We start from the raw sequence: 27,379 nt of genomic DNA, 5'->3' as shown, positions 1-27,379 counted from the left end.
AAAAAAGTCAACATAATACTTTAATTGTTAATTTTACATATCTAAATAAAGAGATAAGGTAAAAATTTGAATAAAAAATTTAAAATAAAACAACGAGTATGATTATATTTTATTAATAATATGTAAAAAAATATCAGTAGAAAAATAAATTAAAATTTACTTAGTCAATTGTTTAAATACTTTAAGCATTTTATCTTTTGGATATAAATCTCCATTTAATGAAGTTACATAACCCAAATATTTTGAATGAAACTCTGTTTTTGGTTCTTTAAAACTGTTATTTCCATTCTTATTAGAAACGGGAATTAATTTAATATGCGCATAATCAATTTCAAAACCTTCAAAAATCATGCAAGTTGATTCTACCAAAAGTGAAGTTTTAATTAATGTAGATACTTTGTAGGCAGCTTCGATTAATTTTTCGTAATCAGTATCATCAAGGCTAAATATGTCACTTGTTAAATGTTTACGAGGAACTATTACTGTGAATCCTGGAGTATTTGGAAATGGAGTAAGAAAAGCCACATGGTGTGAATCTTCCCAAATGCGCCATTGCTTTTCTTCGCCCCGAACGATTCTTGAAAATAAATTCGTATCGTTTTGATCTCCGTAAAAAGCATAACTAATCGAGCTATCTTCAAGATTATATCTTATTTTGCTTTGAATATTGTTTAAGTCAACCTCTGACATTCGCGGTCCATTTTTTGAATTACAAAAACCAGGATATTCATCAAAATATTCAGGCTCTTCATTTAGTATTGGAGTCCATTCTGAACTGACACCATGCAAAGGAATGATTTTTATTTGTGGATGACCAGCAACATTTACTGGCTCGACTAACAAAGCAGAACGATTGACGCATAATTTATTACATAGCAAATGTGCAGTATTTTTTGCACTAAACAATAGCCGCTTGTATTCATCTATTGGCAATTGAAAAATACAAGTAACATTGTTATTTTTAGACTCAACAATTGATGTCCCAGATGTTATTGGATATGTATGTAAATAGGAAACTTGCACATCATCTTCAGCAAATACAAATTCTTTTTGTTCGCTTAAATGTTCCATCATTAATTTTATCTAAAAAAGACTGAAATAGAAAATTTTGTTGTTTTTATTAAGTTTTATAATTATTAAAAGGATAGTACTGTTAAAAATAATAACATAAGATAAATTAAACCCACAATAATTAGTAAAATGCATAAATGCATTGTTTTTGCATTGGTCATAACTTTTCATAATAGTTTCAAATAACTGTAAAATTCTTTTTACATTAAATAAAATAATCCGATTTTTTTTACATAAGATCAACTCTATCTACATGACAAGCGCTATAAATTAAAACACACACACACAAAAATCTTTTGAAGACGTAAAATGTAAAAGTGTTTTCTTGAAAAGACGTAAGATACAAAATATAGTGTTAAAAACAGTATTTAATAAAATGCGTAAAACGAATTAACAAAAGCAGCGAATGAATTTCATAATTTTTTATAAACAAATAAAGTTATACAAAAAATATACTTTTTATAATTTAAACATAATTGACATAAAAATAAACTTTATTACGATACTATTACGATGATAATATTTTCTCTAAATCTTTATATACAATTAAAAATAATTTGTGCATAATTATTACAAAAATTATTTTGCATAATAATTACAAAAATACTAAATCTTTAACAAAAGCTTTACACTTACAAAACAGACCACGGGTGAAATGCGGAAATTTTAAACCGGTAAAATTCAGGAATAAAGTACTGAAAATTTTCCCTAACCCTAACCATATCGTTGCCTCAACCCAAAACCTCAATCAATGTAGCAGCACTCATTTGGATGTTCTCCATAAATCAGTCGATGTATGTACCGAAGCTCTCAACCTTATTTCCGTATTTTATCCGTTGAAATTTCAACATTTTAATAATGCCCTATAAAATAAAATCTTCAAAATATATTTACTAAAGACCACTTAAAGAATCATCATCATTAGTGCTTTATCGTTGTAACCTTTGAGTTGAATTTAAAAGAAAAAAATCATAACTAATGGAAATCTAGAGTTATCTTTGTATATTTATTATTTAGATAAAAAACCGATTTGTGAAAAATCACTTTTTTGCGTTTGCGGATGGTTTTAAGTAATGCGTCATTATTATGTCACGTCATCATTACGTCACATTATTAAGTGTAAAATAAAATATTCAATTAAGCATATTTGATTAAAAAAAAAAGTATAACTTTTATTTTTGTTTTTAAACCGAATTCATAAAATAGTCTAAATAAAATGAACATTTGGCATTGCTTTGAGAACATTTTAGAAAATTAAAATTCTAATTTAATCTCCTCCGGCTAATGTTAAGTATGTCAGAGTATTCTACAAAAAGAGCGCTCAATGTTCTTAAAGAACAGCAGCCGTATTCGCTCTCCGTTAAACTAACGGAGAATTTGAGTGATTGTAAGAAAAAACTCTAAACGGCCAGTATAGCCACCTAATAGTACTCCCGGAGTACTTTTAGGAAATAAATTAAATAAAACTTTTTAATCCCGGAATATTTTTTTCTTTGGAAACACGGCCTACTTGATAACAGGCCTGAAAGACGCGCAAAAAAAAAAAAAAACTGTAGGCGGATAATTTGTAAACAAATATGTCGATTTAAACAATTTTGTAAACAAATAAGTTGAGTTAAAATTTAAAATTCGCTATACTAGCTGCTATGTTGCTTGTTTTCAAATGTTGAGAGCTGTTTATTTTAAAATCCTTTTACAATAAGATAACATTTCTTAATCGATTAATTAAAAAAAAACACTTTTTTTTAATAATATAAATGATTTCTTTTCAAATTTCACAAACCCTACAACTTCACAAAACATATTTTGCATACATTTATATTTCTGCTCCGCTGTGTTCATTTTTGTGATAATTTAAGTACTTTTAAAGCTGGTTCTTTTGTCGATCGAGGTGAGTAAAGCTTGCTATAGTTGTTAAATAATATGTTAGATAGTATTTTTCCATGAAGCTTATCTATGTTTTCAAATCTATAAAATTCTGCTATCATCATTGTTATGTTGATAAAACTTGTCCTACAAACTGATAACATGTGATGAAAAAATACGTAGCAATAAATCACCCATAGACACATATTGTCTCCAGGTATCTTCAAGCCTCCTCTGTTGATTTCTTTAGTAAATTCCCTAAATTCTTTGTAATAGAAATGTGTATCATATTTATCTACATCATTTCTACTGATGTATCCTGCAATATAAACTAAGGCCATTTTTACAGACTTAGACAAGGCTAACTCCATATTTGATAGATTATGAAATACATTAAAGGTATTGTTATCATTTAGCAAAAATCCACATTTCAAACAAGCATGTTCACAACTTGTTTGAATCCCATCAAAATCTGTGTTTAAATCAAGGAGAAGTTTTGTTTTCTTAATGTTTACTTTTTGTAAAACTTGTTGAACATTAATAAAATATGTTCCACCAGAACCTTGACGTAGCTTACTAAACATTTTTTCAATGGGATCACTCGAAAAATTTCCTAGACATACATATTCGTGTGAAGTGCTGAGGAGATGCTTAGTTAACTCGACCAGTCCTCTACTTGTGTATGCAAGAGCAGTATCCTTGGTAAGTTGTTTTACTCTTTGTCCTTGTTTTTTAGGAACCATTTTTTCAAACATACTTGCTATATCAAGTAAAAATTCTAATCGTTGATCGTTAGGGTTATCAAAGACAGCCTTTTTTAAGTCTTTAGTTTTAACATCTTCGAACTGACTTTTTACATTTAGGAATTTTTAGTGCAGTTAATGTTTCAACACGAAAAATCTTAAGACATAAAGCAACATTCTGTCATTCTATAGGTTTTGGTCGGATAGAAACTTCATTAAGCCTTGATAGTTTCACAATAGAATTATTTTCTAACTCAACCAGCTTCTTCAAGTCAACCCACTTTGCAGTTTTTTCAAGGCCGCAGTCAGAATACTTTAACTCTTGCATTTTTTCAGTTAATCAATTGTTTCTAAGAGATTTGATTAAATGTACGTAATCATAGAGCAAAAAAATGTTTTCAGTTGTGCGCCATGGAGAAATCAAATTGAATTTTTTAAAGAATGATTGATTTACTCTATTATTATCACATAAAATTGCAACAGTAATGCCATTACATGAACGAATCAAATTTAACATATTAACAACTTGTTCATATTGAAAATCAGCACTTAAACAATACACTGGCAATGCTTTGTACAAAAACTTCTTTCCTCCAAATAATGAGCAAATCATAAAACTCAAAACAGTGGTTGCAAAATGTTCTGGAGTATTTACTGCTTTTCCAAATAAGTTACCCCCTTGATACGTTAGTTGTGGTTTTACATAAACTTCATCGATTATAATAATTACATTTTTTTGACGAGGATCTTCTAGTTGCATAAAATATTTGTTGAGGAATCAAAATCCTCTAGCTTACTAACCTTAGATATAAGTTTACCAAGTGTTACAATACTTGGCATTTCATAGTCATCTCTAATACGACTGTAAAGAGATCTTGAAATTGAAAAATATTCAAAAGCCCTACTTAGAATTTTCGGAGAATATTTTTTATTACCAACAAATGTTAATGGATGCATGCTAACAACTTGTTGTAGGACAATGTTTTTTTTATAATCCATTTCAACAGAATGTAAATATCTAATAGCTTCTAAAATTTGTAAGTAAGATGTAATTTTATGTATTTGATTACTGCACAGTGGTATAATAGAGCATCTAGATCCAAAATGAAAACCTTCAAATCGCATATCCATTTTAACTTTTGAAAGAAACTTTGGAATAGCAGCGGTATAAATATAATCCTTACTTTGGACTATTAAACCATCATCCACTGTAAAAGATGCTACTGGAAATGGAATAACTTCTTTGCTTACTTTTAGGCAAAGATCATCAAAACAACTAATTTCATACAAATCCAAGTGATCTGAAATTTCATCAGGTTTCATGTTACACGTAGATGGTAGTGATTTTGTTGTTGTTCTTTTTGTTGGTGGAGGTGTAGGAACTTGACTTTGAAATACACAGATGAAAATAGTTGGTGGATTTAAGGGACAAATTTTACCATGAATGTGACAAGTTTCATAATTAACTGGCCAATGATTTTCACAAATGAATGTATTTGGACTATTTGGAATGTTTTCTCTTGGAATAGATCTAATCCATCTTTCTCTTTCTTGAGGATTACGGTTTTTGTTTGGTAATCGAAAAAGTTTAACTTTATGTTCTTTATCATAGTTACCTCTACAACCAGTTACACAACAAGGGCATGCTATAGTAATTTTTGTTTTAAAAGATTACATTTTGCTAAATATATAAAATACAAATAAAATAATATTAATTATTAAATAATTACAAGCAATTGATTTTAAATATATATTGTATAGTATATCATATGATATATAGATATAATGCAGTAATTTATTTACATAATATGATCATATTATGTAAATACATTACTGCATTATATCTATATACATAACCGTTTTAAAAATATATATACATATATATATATATATATATATATATATATATATATATATATATATATATATATATATATATATATATATATATATATATTTAAATCAGTTATGTATATAGATATAATGCAGTAATGTATTTACATAATATGATCATATTATGTAAATAATTTATTGCATTATATCTATATATCATATGATATATAGATATTATTATCTATATATCATATGATATATAGATATTAACGCGTAATGCTGTTTACGATTTTTGATTTAAATTAGTAAATCATAGACGTTACGTTATTTGATACAAAAATGGTTTAACAACATCTATAACTGTATAGCATTTAATTGCAGCAACAATATTTACATTTTTGAACCCTTTTTCAAATATAATATTTTAATTAAAATATTTCCAAAAAACTCCTTGAAAGATTTTTTACAGACTGAAACAAAACATTAGAGATGTACTATGATGATATCGAACGAAGTATTTTCACTTTAAAGAGCTTCGAAGGGTAAAATTGTAAAATTCTTCGAAAGAACCATTTAGAAACCGTTTTGGTCTTTTATTTCTAATAAAAGCAGATGTTTCATTCCTATTTGGAAATCTATTAAAGTAAAATGATTTAAAGTCTTATAAAACTAATCAAATTACTTGGAAATAACCGTGTCTTTGAATTTTTTTGAATTTAAGTTTTTATTAAATTTTTATATATCGCAAAAGCTTTTATAAGTAAAAAATAGTTAAATGAAAATTTGAAAATGTTTATTTCAAATTAGTTAGTTATTGTTATTGACAAATAAGTGACTTATTGTTTATTTCCAATTAGGTAATCAGTGGTTACACTAAATAAAATTGTAAACAACGACTTTCTTAAACATTTACTATAGATTATAAAGACTATGAAGAAAAAAAAAATTTTAAACAATCAAAATAAAATGTTTTCTTTGCAATGCAATACAATCTCTTTATTTTTAAGTATAAAAACAAAAACAAAAATTGTGTCTAGGTACACAATTCAATGTGCAATATATAAAAAGTTTTTCATAATTATTTTTCTTGATATAAAGAATACACATTAACCTTAGTCGATTAAGTATCAATTAACCAAAACAAAATTTTAAAAGTTGCGTTCGACGAATTATCTAAAATTAAATATAGAATAGGACCTTCAGGAAATTTTGTTTTTAGGAAAAGATAAAAGATACTGAAAGTTTAAGCATGATAACAAGTGTTACTGCATCTTTAATACATCAAAGTAGTCTTGATTGGTGGTTTACCTGCTAATATTTCAGCTGCAAAGGCAACAGCAAATTGTCCACAACTGTAATCATCTGTTTGCTTTTGTACATGAAAGAAAACTATAAGTAAATCTTTATTACTATCAGCATTATTTTTATATAAAGACTGAACACATTTCAAAGAAACAGGTTTCAATGATGCATGAAGACAATCACAAACATTCATTATTCTATTCGAGCAAAAAAAACCAATGACATGAGCCATCATGCATAAGTGTTTATTACTCACAGGCTGATAAGGATTTTCTGAACATTTTTGAACGTTCAGCACAGATTGGAATTTTGCATTCGGTCCCAGCTGTTTACAAATGAGCACTTGAGCAGCATCCATTATGTTATCGTTTAATAAAGATAAAACAATCGAGTTACGGTTTTCAAAATCGTATATTTTTTGTTCGACTTTGAAAACTTTCAGTTTGGCGAAGTTTGTTAAAGTAAATGCAGTTGAACTCCGTTAAACTTCAAAAAAAAGTTAATTAAACGGTTATGAAAGCTGTAAAAAGTTGTAGCTTTAACTTTTAATCGACTTTGAAAACCTCTAAAAGTCGTTAAAACTTAATTAAAACAATGTTGAAAACCGTAAAAAGTCGTAACTTTATTTTTAATCGACTTTGAAAACATTTAAAAGTTGTTAAAACTTAATTAAAACGATGTTTGAAGCCGCAAAAAGTTGTAAATCAAAATTTTACGGCTATGAAAATCATATAAATTTGTTTACATTATGTTTAAGGAATTTGAAAACCTTATAACAAGTGTATACGATTTTTTTTAGGTCACAGGAAAAGAAAAAGGGTTCTAAAAGCCAGAAAGAATCTGTGCTATCCAACACAGAGCACCACTCAACTTCATGGTGACATGGAGCTCATGATTTACCTTGCAACTGACAATCAGCCTTTCTCCATGTGTGACTCTATCCCATTCCAAAGACTGCTTGCCCACTTGACTCAAGGTTTAAGGTTAAAAGTGGTGTCTGTATGGCTCGCTTAAAGTTACCTCTCCTCTATAGGAATCTGCAGATGGCCATGAAGAGCATGTTTAAAAAGGAGTTTCCTCATTGGACAACTTGGTTAAAAGTTTTGAGTCACTCAAAATGGTCAAAAAGCGGGTTGTTGTGTGCGATCAAGCTTCAAATATGAAAGCTGCACTGAGGAAGTCAGAGATTATTGCTTATATTGAAAATGGTTCAATCACGTGCATTGACCACATGCTTAACGTGGCCCTGGAAAGGACCGTCAACAAACAGCCTGATATCAAGGCTGCTATCGATGCATGCAGGACAATCTCCACCCAAGTCCATCACTCTCTTCTTGCAAAAGGGGTGTTGAAAAAGAAGTGCCTCAAGATGAATGGTAATATTTTCAACTTTTTTAGTAGATACAAATACAAAGTTTTGTAACTTAATGTCAAATTTTTACAAATATTTTTTTGTAAAAATTTGACATAAAGTTTGTGCTCTCTGAGCTGACAAAAAGGAATGGACCACACCCATTCCTACGGATGAACAACTTGAGCTGGTTGAGTCAATGTCGAGTGATAAGAAAATTAAAATGAATAGAGCACTGACAGCCATTGTTCATCTTATGGATAGGTGTGCTTCTCTGAGGGTCAAAGAAATTAGAAAGAACAGCGTCATTGGAGTAGGTCCTTTCATGGTTGAGCTCATTGTAGAACTCGAGAAACGATTCCCAAAAGGAAGATGTGACATCATGCCTTATGCAGTAGGCTGCATGCTACACCCCTTCTTGAAAGGCCAACAACTGCACGCTTATGGTGTAAGGGATGAAATTTTTGACAAGTTGAAAGCCAGTCATCCTACAACAGCAGACTGTATGTCAAACCAGCAAGGTACAATCAATGTCTTAGATGAGATCACCCATGAGCTTCTTGAAGATGATGGTGAGACTGAATTCTGGAAGGCAGCAGCAAAGGTAATAACTATTAATTTTAAAATAAAATAAATTTCTTTAAAACTAGTTAAATACACTTCTATTAATCTTAATGCAATCAAACAAAGTCATAAAAATTTTAATTTGAGGATATGATGTCATATGGGGGAGGGGAGGAGGCGGTTCAAAGTTAAACAAACTTTTTAAAAATTATTTGAATTTAAACAATTTGAGATTAAAGTAAGCAAAGTTATACGAAGTTTAATTAACATTTAACTTACTTTCATTACTTTTAGACTGTGTCCAGTCAATTCAGGCAGACAAATGCTACAGCTGAGGGTCCTATGATTACCGTTGAGTGGGCGAAATTCAGAGAAACAACTGTGATAGATTCGAAGGTTGATGCCCTAAACTGGTGGAGGACACATTGCAGAGAGATGCGCATTTTAGCAGGACTAGCACGGAAGTATTATTGCCTACCAGCCTCAATTACCTCAAGTGAGCTGGCCTCTAGTGAAGCTAGACAGGTGGTGCACGAAAAGAGATGCAGGTTGTCTTCAAAAACCACTGAGAAGTTGGTCTTCATCAACAAGAACTTTGATTTGTTAAACTCCTTTGTACCTGTTTGGGAATACTGCTCCATGGAAGAGCAAATGGCAGCGAGACCTGCTCCAGACAGAGATCAAAATGATGATAATGACTCAGACTAGAATGATGATGATGATCTCCATCTCCAGTATTGTTATAATTATATTTTGATTTTATTATTTATGTTATAGATATTCTTGTTATTATTGTTTTTTATTATTATTATTATTATTATTATTATTATCAATAATATATTATTGTAATTATATTGTAAATTTTGAGGAAAATAAATATCTTGTTGTTGTTGTTGAATTGGAAAGACAAGACAGACATCATTTAGGCTCCCAAGGCAAGGAACTAGCACAAAAAAATGAGAATGAAAGACTGGAAGCGGACGACTGAATATTCTTCACTAGGGTAGCAATTATTCCATATTTAATATCTACAGATAAAGTTGGTTCTCGGTTGCATAATAGAAAAAACAGTGAATATTGTGTTGAAGTGTGTTTATAAACACAATGTGTAAATAATGTTCTTTCAATAATATAAGGCCATTCAGCAGCTGTTTCATCAAAAACTTTAACTAATGCTTCTTTTATAGCTCTAATTTGACGTTCACATAGTTCATTAGATTGAGAGTGATAAGAAGTAACCCTTTGTTCAGTTCCCACTATTGAACGTAGTTTTTTACTAACTTCATTCACAAACTCTCTTCCTTGATCATTAATTTGAATTTTAATGCATCGACGTCGACAGATTAGTTCATATAAGAAGAGTACAATCAAATCAGCAGTTTTATCTTTGAGAGGCTTTGCTTCTGACCATTTAGTAAAAAAGTCAATACAGTCAACTATATGTTTAAAACCATTAACTTCTGGCAAGTTGCAGATATCAATACCAATTTGTTACATAGCTTTACTTTTAACTGGTATGGAGCTCTGTTGAAACTTTATTTAAATTACTATGTTTTTGATATTGTTTACATTATCGAATATAATCTTCAAAATCAAACTTTATATTGTGCCAGTAGAGCCTGTTAGAACTTTTTTGATACATTGTGTCCCTTCCATGCCCCTTTATGATTTAACTGCCCACATACAGTACTGAAATTCTGGCAAGCTTTTTGAAAGTTAGATTTTTTAACTTTATCAACCTGAATTTCTTGAAAATAAATTCTTTCTTTAATATACTTCTCTATTGCCATAAAATCAACATATCATGCCAGTATTTGTATTACAAAATTATAATATATTGATGTCATAAAATTGTTCATTATTTGCTATAATGAAATATACCTATAACTAATATAGTTTGATCAATAAAATTTAAACTGTTACCTGTAATTCTATTTACTACAACTTATTTAATAAGTACATAATAAATACAGTTATTACTGTATATGTGCTAGATTTTTAATGTCCAGTTAACTATAAACAAAATTATAAAAAGTAAAATGATTGTCATTAGAAAATGTTGAGATACGTCCTAAAGAAGTATAGGAATAAATATTTGGGTTGGGAGTACTTATTTACTAACCGGAGTTATACTTATTTACTAGCCTAAAATGACTGGGGGGAGTATTTTTATACTAGGAAATAAGTACTCTGGGAGTACTTATTTATGGGTAGTCATTTTAGGCTGCTACACCGGTTATAAAACGGAGGAAAGTAAATGGTACCCTAATCCTTCCATTTGGGCTCTATTTATTAACCGTTCTGTAAACTTTTTCGGTTAAAATTCCTCAGTCAGCTAGCTCTGTTAACTAGTTTTTGTGCTGTTTTTTGTCACTGCATCTAAATGTTGCAATGCCAACAGACCATGATTTTGTTTATTTGTTAAATCGCAGCCGGTGATTTTTTAAATAAAGGTTGCTGAATAATTCTTTAAATATAATTAAAATACACTACAATATGAAAAATGTAAAGAGTTCTTCTTAACACTTAGTTTCATTTTTCAAAATTTTATTTCTATGCCTCCTTAACTCTTATTGATTACACATTTTCTCATAATTCTATTTTCTTTGATTTTTGCAAACGGATCCAAATATTAAAACTGAGTAATTTTATTGTGACATTTCAAGAAATTGCGGTCTTCTTTACCGCACCAAAATGGAGGTTTTATTCTCCTAGTGTTTATATATTACTATAAATAAACTATATATTAACTCCAAAATGAGTTATGTCACTGTGTACCATGTACAGTGTTCCTTAATTTTTAAGAAATTGACAAGTAATTATTCAGAAAATATTTTAAAATGAACTTTTAAAATGAACTTTTCTTAGGCTAAAATAAATCTCTGGTAGAAATTATACGAAAAATGTTATTCAAGTTTTTAATTATATTTTAATATTCTTTAAAATCCAAGTAAAAATTAACAATATTTCAAAAACATCTAAAAATAACTCTTAAATAATATAAATGTATAAAGTGCTACACACAAAAAAACAAGGATATTTTTGTAAAAAATTGGGCCTTGTATGGTTTCAACAGAGAAAGTTTCATGTAACCTTTACAAGGCTTTATATTGGAGCATATAGAGCTTTATTGCCCACCCAATCCATATTTTGCTGTTACAGTAACGTAATACAGGACTGTGTACATACCATACAGTGATATGATACTATCATACAGTGTATGATTATGTAATTCAAAAATATGGATCGGAAAGACAAAGACAAATTCGAAATATCAAAATTGTTTCTTTCTAGTAACACTTAATATATTTAACTAAAAATTTATCTTTCTAAGATCATCTTTTTGTAAAGTGTTTTGTATCTGTATCACCTTTATTTGTTTATTATGTATAAACACTTTTTTTCTAAAGGACCTTTTTATTTTTTTTTTCTTCAAGAATTTTCTATATAGAGGACTTTTTTTAGAAATGTATAACTGTGCCCCTCACTTTGAAACATGTGTTGTCAACCCTGCCAATTAAAATGTTTTTATTAAAGTTTACTTTATGTTTATGTAAGCATAAAAATTATGTTCCATAAACAAAATAAGTTAAAACTTGTTACTCATTTTTTAAAGTGTTTTACTTTTATTTTTTTATTTTTGAAAGTAGAATAGTTTAAGTTTATGCTCAGTTTTTCATTGTAATTACAAACATTTTTTTTCTTTGTTCATGTTCTGGAAATGCGAAGGATCATAAAAGTTAGTTTCGAAGATATTTAGAGTTATTAAATATTTTTTTAACATTCATTTATTTTATATGCACTTGCCAAATTTCATAGAAAAATTTTCATCCTCTTATGCTCTATTATTTTCTTATTATTATCTTAATGTTGCTACCTTTTAGAAAAATTTATTTAAAAAAAAACTTTTTTGTAAAATTATCAGATTTATGAGAAATTTTTGACATTGTATTATTTTAGGCTCTTTTCTATGATAAATAACAATCTAATATTTAAACAATGTGACATTATTACACAAACAGCTTATACTAAGGCACTCATAATTTACACATTGATGCAAGTGGTTATTTATAAAATTCTATGACATTACAGGTCTGTCATAAATTCGAAAAATTTGTACAACATGCAAAAAGTATAACTTTAAAACTAGTAACCAGTGTTGCTGTTGCGAAGGATTCTTATACAACACCTTGTCATAAGCATTGTACAGAATGTTGAAATGTATTGTATTTTTAAAATGACAAAGATTATGAAAGAGGTTCACGTAAAAATAAAGTAATGATATTAATGAGAATCGCATTTCAAAAGAAAATTGTAATTCAATCATCAATAGCCTTAGCTGTTAACCTTTAAAACTAGTAGCTCATAAAGCTATCCAAAAAGAAAGATGAATAAAATCCACACTGCATTATTTCATAGTAAATAGTATGTGACGACATTTATGTGGTTTATGAGTTTAATCTTTATAATCATTATATTTATAATAATGATTTAAGCAATTAAGATTTTTATTTTTTAAATAACAATTTTGAGGAATATTAGTGGATAAAAATTTTATGGATATAAATATTATTGGGTATATATATTCATAAATATATAAAAATTTCAAATGATATAAACTTTTTTGCATGTATATAATTTCTTATCTAATACAAATTTACATGAAAATGTATATAAACCTGTATTTATTGGAGATAAAAGTTTTATGTTGTGCTTATTATGTAAAAACTACATGCTGAGCATGGAATCAAGCACGAAAAACTACATGCTGAGCATGGAATCAAGCACGAAAAACTACATGCTGAGCATGGAATCAAGCACGAAAAACTACAAGCTGAGCATGGAATCAAGCACAAAAAACTACATGCTGAGCATTGAATCAAGCACGAAATTGTTCTACATGTTTGAAACTTATGATAGCACTTTGGATGCTACTGTTTAGATGCAATGAACAAAAGTGATTGCTAAAATGCAGAAAATTAATCTGGAACTATTTTTTTCGATTCTTCTTAGAAAAAACTGCTTATTTAGTTTATGAGTAATGCTTTAACCGCTGATAAGAAAAAAGAAAAAAGAAAAGTTGCAACAAAATGCACTAAAAGTTGAACATCTACTATAAGCAGCATTCTCTATAAATGTTTATACTACATATGAACTTTTTATAAAAAGAAAATTAAATGACAGAGAGAAAGATGATGTGTTTTTAGCTGATTTAAGACAGTTGGGTGATCTTGTTAAATTGTTAGTAAATTCAGTGTGTTTGTGGTTTGTTGAAGAATTGCCGGAGTATTTATCATCAAGATCATTTTGAACCTATTCAATTGATGTGGCCAAAAGTAAGAGCTGCAGAGAATCACGTAAACACTGATAACAATAATGCTGTTGGCACTATGTTTCAGCATCATGCTTTAAAAGTTTTAATGTTACAACTGCAAAGGATTGACCCACTTTGTAGAAAACTGCTTGCTTGAAAAGAACATTTATCAGTATGTTGGTTCAACAATTGCGGCTTGTGAGATTGATACTATTAAACCATGCAAAAAAGATAACTTGGTGGCCATTCAGAGTTGATGTAATGCTGGGAATGAGTTCAATTAGATTGCTAGGAGGAGTTTTCATTTCCCTATTTGGAAAAAGCAAAGTTTGGGTCTAGTTACTGTAGAGCAACAGTATTCAAAGATGTAGTAAAGACAGTAAAGACCAAGACTAAGACAAAGACCAAGACATTTGGGTTCAAGACCAAGACCAAGACATTAAAAATTCAACTCAAAAATAAGACAAAAGCTTTGAAAATTTTCACAAGAACAAGAACAAGACTTGAGTTCTTAAAAGTCTAACATAATAATGCTCACACATGTATGCATACTTTTAGGTCTTTAGTTCATGTGTCATTTTACTATTTATAAGCATTACTCTATTATAAAACATAATAACACATGTATAACATAACTATGTCATTGAATATTGGATAGTGCACTAATGCAGTCTACAAAAGATATCTTTAATAACAACAGAAAACTAACTTGTATTAAAAAACAAAATGTACCAACAAAAAAAATAGTGCAATACCATCACACTGAGAAGCTAAGAATAACACACATATAGCAGATATGCTAAGCCATGTTAAATTATTTTCAATTATGTTTTGTAATTATGTTAGGGTTTAATAACTTGTCGCTTTGGTTTGACGAGCTCCTAACTGAATTTTTTTTATATTAGGAGAATAGTAAAAAAATCTTTTTTTCTTTTTTTTTTTAAATAAAAATATTTTTATGATTATTTAATAATGTATTTTTAAATATCAATCAAAAAAAGAACACATAAACATATAAAAAAATAATAACATAAATAATTTTAATTAGACATTTAAAGGGATCTCAAAGTGCAATGACAAGTTGTTTTCATTTTAAAGAAAATAATAAAAAAAAAAAAATGATTGGGCAGAATTTTTTAAGTATAACAAAATAATAAATGTATACCAAAAAAAACAAACTTTGTTTTTTATTTGAAGCTTGCTGTCTCCATGTTAGCCAACCTCTCAAAGTCTTTAGAATATACGCTGCAATCTACAGACTTTATAATTTATTCAAGCACATTTAATTCCAAAGAGTTTTAGTAAATGACATCATTGGAGAAATTCGATAAGAAATCTGAAAATTCTTCTTTTTTTTAATCAAGTTATAGAATTTTTTATTATTATTATTATTATTGTTATTATTATTATTATAGATTACAAAAGAATTTGTTTAGTTACTTATTTTATATAAAAGTTTTTTCTTCATCATTAATTACTGTAGAGTTTCTTTAGTTATTTAAGTTTGCATTAAAAATATAAATAAAATATTTCACATATTTTAAGCTCATCTACTGCTATAAATTATTTTTTGTGTTATATTTATTGTTATTAAATGATTATTATCTTTAATATAATTCTGGCAAAGAAATTATTTGTATTATTTAACACTACCGCAAGCCGCTGGTAGAAGCTTTCAAGTATGCTTCACAATATATCTTGTTTTGTACATTTTCACTCTAGACACATAATTTGTTTGTTCTTAAGGTTTAATTAATTCTCTACATCATCAAGAACAAATAAGAGCCATATTGTGTTATTATAAAAAGTTCACTTGACAAAGTAAAAAAATCTTGAGTAATCCTTGAATAAAAAAAACTTCTTTAAATTTAGTTCTAATATAAAGCAGCGTTTCCACTAAAAAATTTAACTTGTAGAAGTGTATAAGTATTTAGTTAAGTAATTAAAAATGACTTTTTTTTGTCTCGAAAAACATTCTTTTTATACATTAAATGAGTTTTGTTTTGGACTTAATGTTTTAATTACTATTTATAAAACAATAGTTAGTAACTTTGCATATCTTATTGCTCAATGAAGCGTATTAAAAACTTATTTAATAAAAAAGTTCATTTGTTTAACTTTCTATTGATATACAGTTTGTTATGCTTTTAAAGAGATTTACTATTCGAATTTTAATAAGTTGTCAATGTTATGCCTTCCAAATTTTGTTCAAAAAAATGTGCGGTCGCTGTATAAAGATTTTTATTAATATGGCTGGTAGCAAAAGAGTTAACCTTATGAAAATTTAATTAACAGCATTTATTTGCTAAACTTTTCATCAGGTACAAGTATTCTCAAAATTCTTATTTAATCGTGTGAGAATATATTTAATGAAATTTATTTTGTAAAACATGTATTGCTTATTTTATTTTTAAAATAGAACAATTATTGGTCAAGATTGCATAAAAGTGTAGCATCGAGTCAATTTTAAAATTGAAATTGTTTAATGAAAAACATTTTATTGTCAATTTTGGTAGTTTTAGATTTGTAATTTTAAGACATGTTTTAATGTAAAATACTTGCCAGATATGCAGGGTTGCATGGTTTTAACCAAATGATTTAAACCAATTTAAAAAATGTTGGTTTAAATCAAATTAATGTTTTTTTAAATAGATTTGAACTTACAACAGTAAACTAAAAGAGGGTTATGTTCACAAATAAAACTAATCTTCAATATAGATGATTTTTTTTTAATCCATGAGTTTTGTTTTTGTTTTTTCATAGAATAGAGTCTTCAGTGTTATTATAGAACAAGTAATAAATTAGTAATAAATTAAACTTGTAACAAGTTTAATTTATTACTAATTACTGTAATACAAGTTTGTCAAACAGTAATAAATTAGTAATAACACTTAACTGTTTTCTTCTACAGGCTGTTTCTCCTTTAATAGGTTCATCAAGAAGCATTGCTTTTGGAAGCAAATGGAAGTTTTCTTAACGATATATATATATATATATATATATATATATATATATATATATATATATATATATATATATATATATATATATATATATGTATATATATATATATATATATATGTATATATATATATATATATATATATTTATATGTTTAGCAAAAGTATAAGTAGTTATAACATAATTTATTGATACCACAAAAATGTCTCAAAAAACTGGGCGCAAATGTGATATGATTTGGTTAAAATATACACGAGTGACTGTTCCAGAAAGAAAGGGGTGTAGAGCAGTTTGTAATGCGGGTAGAATAGAAATGGAAGGTCAAATTCAAAGGATGCATGAACATATAAAAAAAGTGCAACTCCAATGACAACCCCATGAAATTATGGAGTCAATTGAAGATCAACAACTTCTTGAAGGTAATTAAATGACTCCATTGTCATTTTAAATTTTATACTTTCCCTAAATTGTTAACATATATATTTAGAATAATTCAATAAACTGCAATTTCGTGTTAAAGGTAACTCACCATCAACATCACAACAACAAATGAAAATGAAAGGTCAGTCCAATTCAACATCAGCTGATAAATATTTGAAAATTGATAAGTTTTTCACACAAACAAGCCTCAAAGAGAAAGATTTATTTGATCTGCAACTTGGTAGATTTATGTACAGTACAAACTCTAGCTTCAGAACAGTTGAACACAAAGAATTTAAAAAATTTATCAATATGCTTTATCCAGGATACACTCTACCTAATAGAACTCAAATTGGAGGAGAAATATTAGATAGGGTTTACACAGAAGAAATTGAAAATCTCTGTAATTACAGATAAAATTAACATTTTAGTAGAAACAATCAACACTTCTGGTCATCCACATACTGGCGAATATCTTACACAATTAGCAAGAGAAGCAATAGATTCTGTAAGACGTAAATTTGGATGCACAGTAAAAAGCTTTGTGACTGACAATGCAGCTAATATGAAATCAATGAGACAAGAACTGTCATCTGAAAAAGATATTATCATAACTTATGGGTGTGCTGCTCGTATGCTGAATCTTTTAGCAAATGATCTTAACATTGAAAAGCAAAGCATGTTACACAAATAATAAAATATATAAGAAATAATCATCAAACTGGAGCAATTTATAAATTAAGCAGAGGAACAAAATTGCCACTTCCTACTGAAACTTGCTGGAATTCTGTACGTGATTCACTTGAAAAATATGTCAACAACTGGAGCATCATTTTCACAATGTTTGAAAAAAATAAAAACTTGGATCCCATGATTGGTAAAAAAGTAAGTGATATACAGATAAAGCGAAACGCAGAAGACTTATTAAAAATATTAAATTATTAGATTTATTAAAAATATTAGATACCTTCAGACTGTCAGTGATGCTCTTTTACTGGCAAAAACATTAGATCCTAGATATTTTGGATCTAATCTTTCTGAAAATGAAAATGAAGCTGCCATGAATTTCGCAGATAAAGAGTACAAGAATTTGTTACCAATTAAAATTAAAAGCTCCATTCGATAAAAACTATTTGTATAGTGAATTTGTTTTAAAAAATGTATCACCAATAGAATGGTGGAAATCTCTAAAAATTGTGGATTGTAACAGTGGATATTGAAGGTTTATTAAATTCACTGGCTTCTAGTGCTGGAATCGAAAGAGTCTTTTCAACTTTTGGCCTTGTTCATTCTAAGTTAAGAAACCAATTGGGGGTAGAAAAAGCAACAAAGCTTGTATTTATATATAGAACATTAAATAATGATGTATTGAATAATTTTGATGAAATATAACAGTAATATTGATAAAGAATATAGTTTACTCAAATAAAATGCGTTATGCTTTTTTTTAATTTAAAAAGATAACTAAATACGGCATTTTTTAATAAAAACCTAATTTAAACCAAAAAAACCATGGTTTTTTTGGTTGTTCTGAAAAAACCTATGATTTTTGGTTTTTTTCAAAAAAACCGGCTTTTTTGCAACCCTGCAGATATGACATAAATTGGGAAGTATTAAATAAAATATTTTTTAACATGCGCTGCAACACATTGACAATTTTAATCGCCATCTGTCTTGAATTATTGCCATAAAACATAAATTATTGCTTTAATTAATGAATTTTGATTCTCTAAAAAAAAAAAAAAAGAATGCTAAAATAATTTTTTATTTTATATAAAAAAGTAATAAAAAAAAAAATTAGACTTACGAGAAGGCGAGTCGGCAATCCTTTGCCTTTTTCTTAGTCTTTTAATGTAACTGTTTACTACTTCTAGGCGTTTATCTAAAAGAAAAAAATTATTGTTATAAAGTTATTAATAATATTAAATTTTTTTTTTAAAAAAAAGTGAAAAATTACCCCAACGCAGCATTGTATGGTTTGACTTGAGCTATTGGGATTTTTTTCCCATTTTTTATGATAAATAATTTGGGAAAGACAGCACTGTCGTCTTTTTCTAATTCGTAATTCATTTTATTAATTTTAATGTACTCCATTTTTTTTACTAAAAAAATGATGTCGATGTTGAACTCTGAAAACAGAGTTCAACATCGACACATCTGAAAACAGAGTTCAACATCGAGTATTTACCGAGCAATTGTAAAAGAATATTATCATGTTTACAAAGAACAAATAACAGATATAAAGATAATAAAACAAACCGCAAACTTGGAAGAGTTGGTAAAAGAATAAAACGCTGGGTTCATACTGCCGAATCATATGTCGATATTAAACATCAATTAAAAGAAGCAACATAAAAACAATAAAAAGAACATAAGACGAAAAAATAGAATAAAGTAATATATTTATATAAAGTTATAATTGAACATAAAAAGTTTTTTTTATATGATATTTTATTTTTAAAATTCTCCTAATACAAAGCCAACATGACGAATTAAAAAACTTTCATTGTTTCTAATGTTTTTATAAAATTAGGCGAACTCTTTTAGATAAAAAAAAAGAACCTATATCTAATTTTCATTTAATAAAAAGCTAACTTTATTTAAATCATCAAAAAATATTTAAAAAAAATTATTGAAACACATTTGTTGTTGTCGTATTGAAACACATTTGTTGTCGTCGTTGTTGAAGAATACAAATTGTTAAAAAAAAATTACATTCATTATTAAAAAAAACTTTTGAAATAAAAGTTTTATTTAACATACTATGATAATTTAATTTATTTTTAAAACTTCATTTATAAGCCTTTAGCTTGGTGTAAAAAAATTTTGATAAACAAATTAAACAAATTTTATTAAACAAAGTTTACATAGCATAACAAAAAAAATAATTTTGTTATGTTTTCGACTATTAAATATATGGATTCATCAAAAAGTTTATTAAAACAATCGTTTTCGTTGTTGTTTGTAAAATTGATTGCACAAATTGTTTTAAAAATATTTACTATTATCATAAAAAATACACTTTTTAACAATATAATATCTATCAGTAGTTTTAATATGTCATTTAAAGTATACAACCTTTAAAAGCAATTTCTCGCTTTATTACCTTAGACTTAAGAACATTTTAAAAACATTTTCAAAAATCTTAAAAGCCGTGGATAATTTGTTGCAAAATAAAAATAAATAGATGGTCAGGAATAGAGTGCAATCGCACACCTTTCCTGTTCATGACTGTAATCCCCCACCTTCCCTGGTATTCAGAGACTGGAAACATTTTTAACATCCACATTCTTTGGCACTACAGATGTGTCAAATGATTTAGAGCTCCAGCTAATCTGAAAGGTAGTGAAAAATCAAAAATCAAAATATTCTGCTACGAAATAGTGGATACCATGCCCCATCATCCATATATGGAAATCTTTATACTTGCAGATCAATATCCTTATGTTTTCTGAAAGATCAATGAACATAGAACGCTGTGTAAAAAATCAAACATTTTTAAAGTTATGTGACTTGAAACCTTTAAATGTTGCAATTCTGAGGGGACAAGAGCACAGTGGGTCAAACAGCAGATCTTGCTCAAAAATTAATGTTACCAAAATTAATTTAAGTTAGTTGTTTTTGAAAGCCAAATATATTTCCAGTTCATTATAAAAAATTAATTCAAAAAGCATGATTTGTTCCGGAAATATACTAGTTTGAATAATGTAAGCTTGTTGCAAAAGATATGTAATAGATATAAATGATACATAAAAGTCATTTTTGGTTTTATATAAGAAAAAATGTCATTATATAAGCAGTGCTAATGTGATAATTGCATGTAGAAACAATCTTAGACTGCAGTTTACGGAAATGTGAATGTTAATGTCATAGATTATTGCACAAAATTTATTTTACAGGTTATACCTAATAAAACAACTAAAATTTAACAAAACTTTAGTGTTCAACTAATTTTTTATAAGAAAAAATAATTTATCTCAAAAAGTGCTAAGTTGACACTAGTAAACTCAAATATTTTTAAACTCTTATAACAAAGAGGAGCAAGAAGCTTTTTAACTAAATTGTGCCAACTTAGCACTTTTAAAGAAAAAATGTAAAAGAATGACCTGACGCCTTTAGTTTAAATTTTTGTAAAATATATTAAAAATATTAATGAAATAGTTTTACATTATTTTGTACATATTTTTATAAAGGGAAGATATGTTCAGTAAAAGTGTATGTTCAGAAATTAAAAAAAGGATTAAGAGCAATTTTTGACCAACACCTTCAACCTCCTCCCAGCCCCCTTTTCTAACGAAAACTTTTTTTGACCTAATTTAATCTAGTTAGTACAACCATTGATATAAAAAAAATTTTCACCATTGCAATCTGTTTTATAACGAACGAATTGCAATGAGTTATAATCGAAACTGAGGGCTTTGTGGTGTATATAGTAATAATATAAAATTTTTACTTATCAGGTAAACTTGTTTATACTTTGAATTATATCATTTTAAGTTTAAATCATTTTGTTTAAAAAGTTATTAGATTATGAATCAACAAAAATATTTCTTCAGTTTAATAACAACGAAGTTCACTGAACTTGACTTATTTGAAATTTTTATTGTTGAGGATAATAAACTACCAAAAACTATTTCTGCAAATATAACAAGTTGTATACTGGTAATTGCTAAGGCACTTGGCTTCACTTGGTTTTAATATATTGCTTAGCTGGAAATATCTCAGAAGAAAACAATCTGAAGTAACACCAATCATTATGAATTATCTTGAACTTTATTTTTATGTTTACTTCAGTCTATTTCAGGCTATTAAACTGATGATGCAAAGGATATGAGACAACTTTTTTTAGATATAAACATTAAAAATATACTGATGAAAATAATATTTGGATTTGATGGTGGTGGAAGCCATGCAATATTTAATTAAAAAGATAATGTTAACACTAGCAATATCATACTGACAATGTTTTGTCCATTTTCACTTGAAACAGAAGCAGGTTTGTTAATATGGTTGAAAAAGTCACAAAATGTCCCACTGAGTCACAATGAGCTGAGTCTTTAAATGGGAAAATAATCAAGAGAATCATTTTCAATCATTTAATTCTGACACAGAAGAGATAAAAAGTAAAGGTTTCTTTATGTATAAAGAGGGAAAACAATTTAATATAAAGGTGATAGTGCAGTCATATCTGATGGGTATGAATCTTTATTTAGGAGTTGGAGGTGCATATTGTGATCTGTGCACATGCTCAAAAGTGTTTGAATATTGAAAGAATTGAAAATGGTTTTGTAATCAATTTAGACACTATAACTATGAATGAAATATTTATCCAAATTGAACAAGAAGACATTTCTTTACTTAAAAAAAATACCCAATTATATCTTAAGGGCCGGACAAACCTTCAAATCAATTCCAACCTGTGACGTAAAGCCAATACAAGTAAATTGGTATCTTGTAATAGTGTTCACAATATTTTATATTTTTAATATTTGACCATCTTGATATTAAAAATTATTATATTTAAAAATTGCTGATATTTTTATAGGTTCTTCATATTTTACTTGGTACATTTGACCATTTCATGAGAACTGTTGCACATGTGAAAGCTGGTGTTTTTGATTGGTCTGAGTCCCCTTTCAGTGCATTAAATAGATTTTTGATGCAAGCAGAAACTTTATTACAAACAGAGATATAAAAAAAAACAAGTATTAAATGGGACTACCCTGATACAATTGAAAAAAGAGGAACAACAAAAACAGGTTATATAGCTAGAGAACTATTGCACAAAAAATCAAACAAGGATTCAATTATTGCACAATTGCCTGTTTAATATCGTGCAATATTTTAGAAGTTCAAATTGGTGCTCTCAGTAATTCTTTGAGTATTTTTCTCAAAAAGAAAGATTTATGCGGATCAATGTAAAACTATTGAACAGATTTTTATTTATTCCTATTTAACGAGTTTTCCTAGACTTTCCTAGACTAGACTCTCAAGAAAAAACTCCTAAATTGTCAATTTAACAGTCATCATTAACTAAATATGACAATAGATACAAGTAAAACCATTCCGCAAATTTTGGTATGAATGAGGACATCCTGATAAATTTTCTCATAAACAAAATGTCTCGATAACATTTTGTCTGAAGTAGGTACTTTGATTGTGGCTTCTTGTTTCTGCGTTTTTAGAACAATTTTAGATCAGTTTTTTTTGGTGAGCGGTAACGTGACTTTTATAGTGCTTGTCAACAATTCCAATTTATTTAACATATTTTGCAAAACAAGACATCTCCAGAACAATCATAGTCAGCGTAGAAGTATTGATTGTAATCTCCATTGACATCTCCAGAACAATCATAGTCAGCGTAGAAGTATTGATTGTAATCTCCATTGACATCTCCAGAACAATCGTAGTCAGCGTAGAAGTATTGATTGTAATCTTCATTGACATCTCCAGAACAATCATAGTCAGCGTAGAAGTACTGATTGAAGCTACAGTTTCTCTTTTTCTCCAATTTTTTTTTATTCAGGAGTTAACTTCGTTAAAAGAAATCTGCATTTTTTTATAGGTAAGTTCAAAATGTGATATCATTTTAATTAGGTCTGGTTTTTCAAAAATAAGAAAAGGTACATATATTAGAGTACATTAGTTCGGATGTGGTTCAAAATTGTTTACCATTTCTTTGGATTTTAAGAGATATACCAGGTACAGTGAGACAACTATTTTTTGAAATTAATTTTTGTTTTGTTTTCAAAAACTAAATTGTAGGCTATGACTTTCAAGTCAAGTTTAAAGTACTTGTGCCGAATTTTTGCCTCTTTATTTTTTCTTCTTTTATTAAATTAAGTTCTCATTTAAATAAGAACTTATTCTAATTTAGTATTAAATTGTCTCTTGCACTTTACAATATAATGGTATATTATTTTCAATTTTATTTGTTTGTACATATTTTTAATATGTACAAACAAATCATTTTAGTAATTGTATAATTTTATATACTGTATGTTAAAGACTACTACAATTGTACAAGTAATTCAAATATTATTTTATCTAATTTATTATTAATATTTTATTATTATAAATAAAAACTTAATATTTATTATTTTATTATTTATACATTGTACTTAAATACTTAGTTTAAGTTATAGTATAATACTAATTATATATATATATATATATATATATATATATATATATATATATATATATATATATATATTATATATATATATATATATATATATATATATATATTAATATATAATTAGTATTATACTATAACTTAATATATAATTGCTCTGTTCTTTTAAGAACATTGAGCACTCTATTGTGTGGAATACATTTTAAAGTTGTTTAAATATATATATATATATATATATATATATATATATATATATATATATATATATATATATATATAATAATAATAATATATATATATATAATAATAATAAAAACCAGGACAATAGTCACCCTATATATATTATGTTAATTCACCTCCTCAAGGACAAGGTTCCTACAGTCAAGGAGGCTATTTAAATTGTGGTTACAACCCTCTCTCAACTTTATAACTATAAAGACTGCTGCGCAGAGAAACAAGTATATATATATATATATATATATATATATATATATATATATATATATATATATATATATATATATATATATATATATATATATATATATATATATACATAATCATCATTATTATTATTAAATGATAAATTTGAATAGCAAGTTTGTAATTCTAGGTAAACTTGACTAAACTAGTGACAAATCATCCTCCTTTTTTAGGTCCTGTCCTACCTTGGTCAGTATCCTCCTATTTGATATCTTTAAATTAATTTTAATATTTTAAAACTAATTGCAACTAAACTGTTTAATATGAGTGATTTCTGACTAGTGAGGCCATTTATCCACTTGGTTTAACTCAATTCTTGGCTCACGTTGGTATATTGCCATTTCTCATAGGGAGAATTCACTGTTTATCTATTATTCCATTATTGAGCGCCAATCGTTTAACTAGAATGAATTTTTTTTTTTTTTAAATATTTGCAAATATTTTACTCAAGTAATTAGAACTGGTATGTTTTATTTTTGAATTCATAACTTTATTTATACATAATATGTTTACATTACTATTATTACTTTACTTCATTTAAGTAATGGAAATTCAAACAAGAGAAAATGTCATTTTAATGATCAATTGAAAAATGAATTTGATTTCCTCATACCAAAAAATAAAATCATTGTTATTTGAAATATTTGCAGAGGAGAATTTGGTATAAAAAAACACTTAAACACCAATAAACAAAAAAATAAATCATTAGATGCTTCAGCTTCCACTAGTAAAATAACAAATTTTTTGTTATTTTACTAGTGGACTTCTAACTATTCTGAGGGTGAAAAACAATTAGCTGTAATGGAGGGAACATTTGCATATCATACCATAATTCATAATTAAAGTTTTAGAAGTATGGATTTGCACAAGTAAATTAATGATAAAACTTCATAACACTAAATTTTTATGTGCTAGGACAAAATGTGAAGTTATTACATCACTATTACATCAGTATTTAAAAATTACTGTGATAAAATATATCCACTCAATCGAAAAGTACTAATTTAACTAGATATTTAATTTTTATTATTTTTTAACTTTAAGCCAACTTAATTAAAAGAAATGAAAACACGTTAAGCATGTTTTTATTTTAATGAAGTATTTCATTAATTTACGTAGTACTTTTACAAGAAAAATTTTGTCCTCCTTTTCATTAAAAAAAAAATAATCACCTTACTAGAAGTAAAGATATGCAATTATGAAGGTTGAGAAAATACAGTTGGCATTTTAACGAAGGTACGCAGAAAATTGTTTTATAAAAATGGGGTTTTAAACAGTAGTACATAAAATAAACAAAAAAAAACACAGTCTTTAATATAATAAAAAAAAGCTTCTTACTTTAAATACTTTTACTAATGCTTACTTTCTTTATGTTGATATCTTTGATTTACGTAAGCAAAGCAAAAACTGTCATTCGCGAATTTTAAATTAACGTAAAGTTAAACTCAAAACCGCACAAAAAATTTGCCCTATAACTGCAGAAACCAAATTATAACACCAAACTAGGAGATGTCGAACCTTTTAAATAAACAGTTCATTTCTGTGGTTTTAATAGAGCTTCTCAAAGTTGCCCCTAATCCGAGCCACAAACCGCTTTTACGCTTATATTGACGGAAAACGGAGCTGAAAGCGCTTGGTTACTTTGCAAGTTAGCAACAGGCCCGTAGCAACCAGGGAGGGGCAGTCAGGGTAATCCCCCCCCCCCCCCTTCCTCCACCCAATAATTTTTCAAATAAATAAAAAACTAAAAAAAAAAGACTAAAAAAAAGGAAAGGTCCTTAAAACTATTTTGTGATAGTACTGCTCCCCAATATAATTTTTGATCCTACGGGCCTGAGCAAATATAGAATTTTTGTTCCATATGTTATTCATATCATACATTAAATGATATAAAACTCTTCGATTTCCTCTCCACATTCAAGCATCTTCTGCAATTCTATTCGCTCAGAATTTGTTTCCAGTAGCTGGAATCTAGCTAATATTTCATCAATCTAAAAAACAATCAAAAAAACTAACCTTGATTACCGCACTATCTCAACTACATCTGCTTTATGCAGAGTGACAGAAGGACTTATTAGAGGTTCAATGCTTAAACACTTCTAGCAATTTTATTAACGTCAATCAGTTCGGCTTTACTCCTTCTTAGTCTTGTAGAAAAATATACTTTAATCATTTGATCTTATTATGAAGTTTTATGATTTAGTATGGAGTCGCGTTTTAATGTTGTCCTAATTCTGCTTGACTTCGCCAAAGCGTTTGATTATTATTATTTATTATTATTTAATAAATTGATAAAGTCAGTCATTCGTTACTTCTTAACAAAATTCCTGCGT

At 27.5% G+C, this 27,379-nt stretch overlaps 1 protein-coding gene across 7 annotated transcripts; it reads right to left on the bottom strand.

Annotated features, from left to right (window-relative positions):
* Nucleotides 1-86: 86 nt before the first annotated feature.
* LOC124806449 (uncharacterized) lies at nt 87-26,645 on the bottom strand. 7 transcript variants are annotated; one of them, XR_010639485.1, is made up of 4 exons: nt 26,385-26,645; nt 19,685-19,730; nt 19,233-19,307; nt 17,727-19,154 (listed from the first exon to the last, which is right to left on the bottom strand). XR_010639485.1 is itself a non-coding variant. In XM_065800757.1 (3 exons), exon 3 carries the CDS (start codon nt 1,072-1,074, stop codon nt 157-159), a length of 918 nt encoding a protein of 305 aa, XP_065656829.1. In that variant the 5' UTR covers nt 1,075-1,083; nt 19,233-19,307; nt 26,385-26,629; the 3' UTR covers nt 87-156. The 7 variants fall into 7 exon arrangements, 5 of the variants coding, with proteins under 5 accessions (XP_065656829.1, XP_065656826.1, XP_065656827.1 ...); XM_065800757.1 differs by lacking the exons at nt 17,727-19,154; nt 19,685-19,730 and adding an exon at nt 87-1,083 and having other exon boundaries at nt 26,385-26,629; XM_065800754.1 differs by lacking the exons at nt 17,727-19,154; nt 19,685-19,730 and adding an exon at nt 87-1,083 and having other exon boundaries at nt 26,410-26,628.
* Between the last annotated feature and the right edge of the window lie 734 nt (nt 26,646-27,379).

This window comes from Hydra vulgaris, chromosome 07, assembly GCF_038396675.1.
Source record: "Hydra vulgaris chromosome 07, alternate assembly HydraT2T_AEP".
NCBI lineage: Eukaryota > Metazoa > Cnidaria > Hydrozoa > Anthoathecata > Hydridae > Hydra > Hydra vulgaris.
This window is presented reverse-complemented; position numbering and strand designations above follow the sequence as displayed.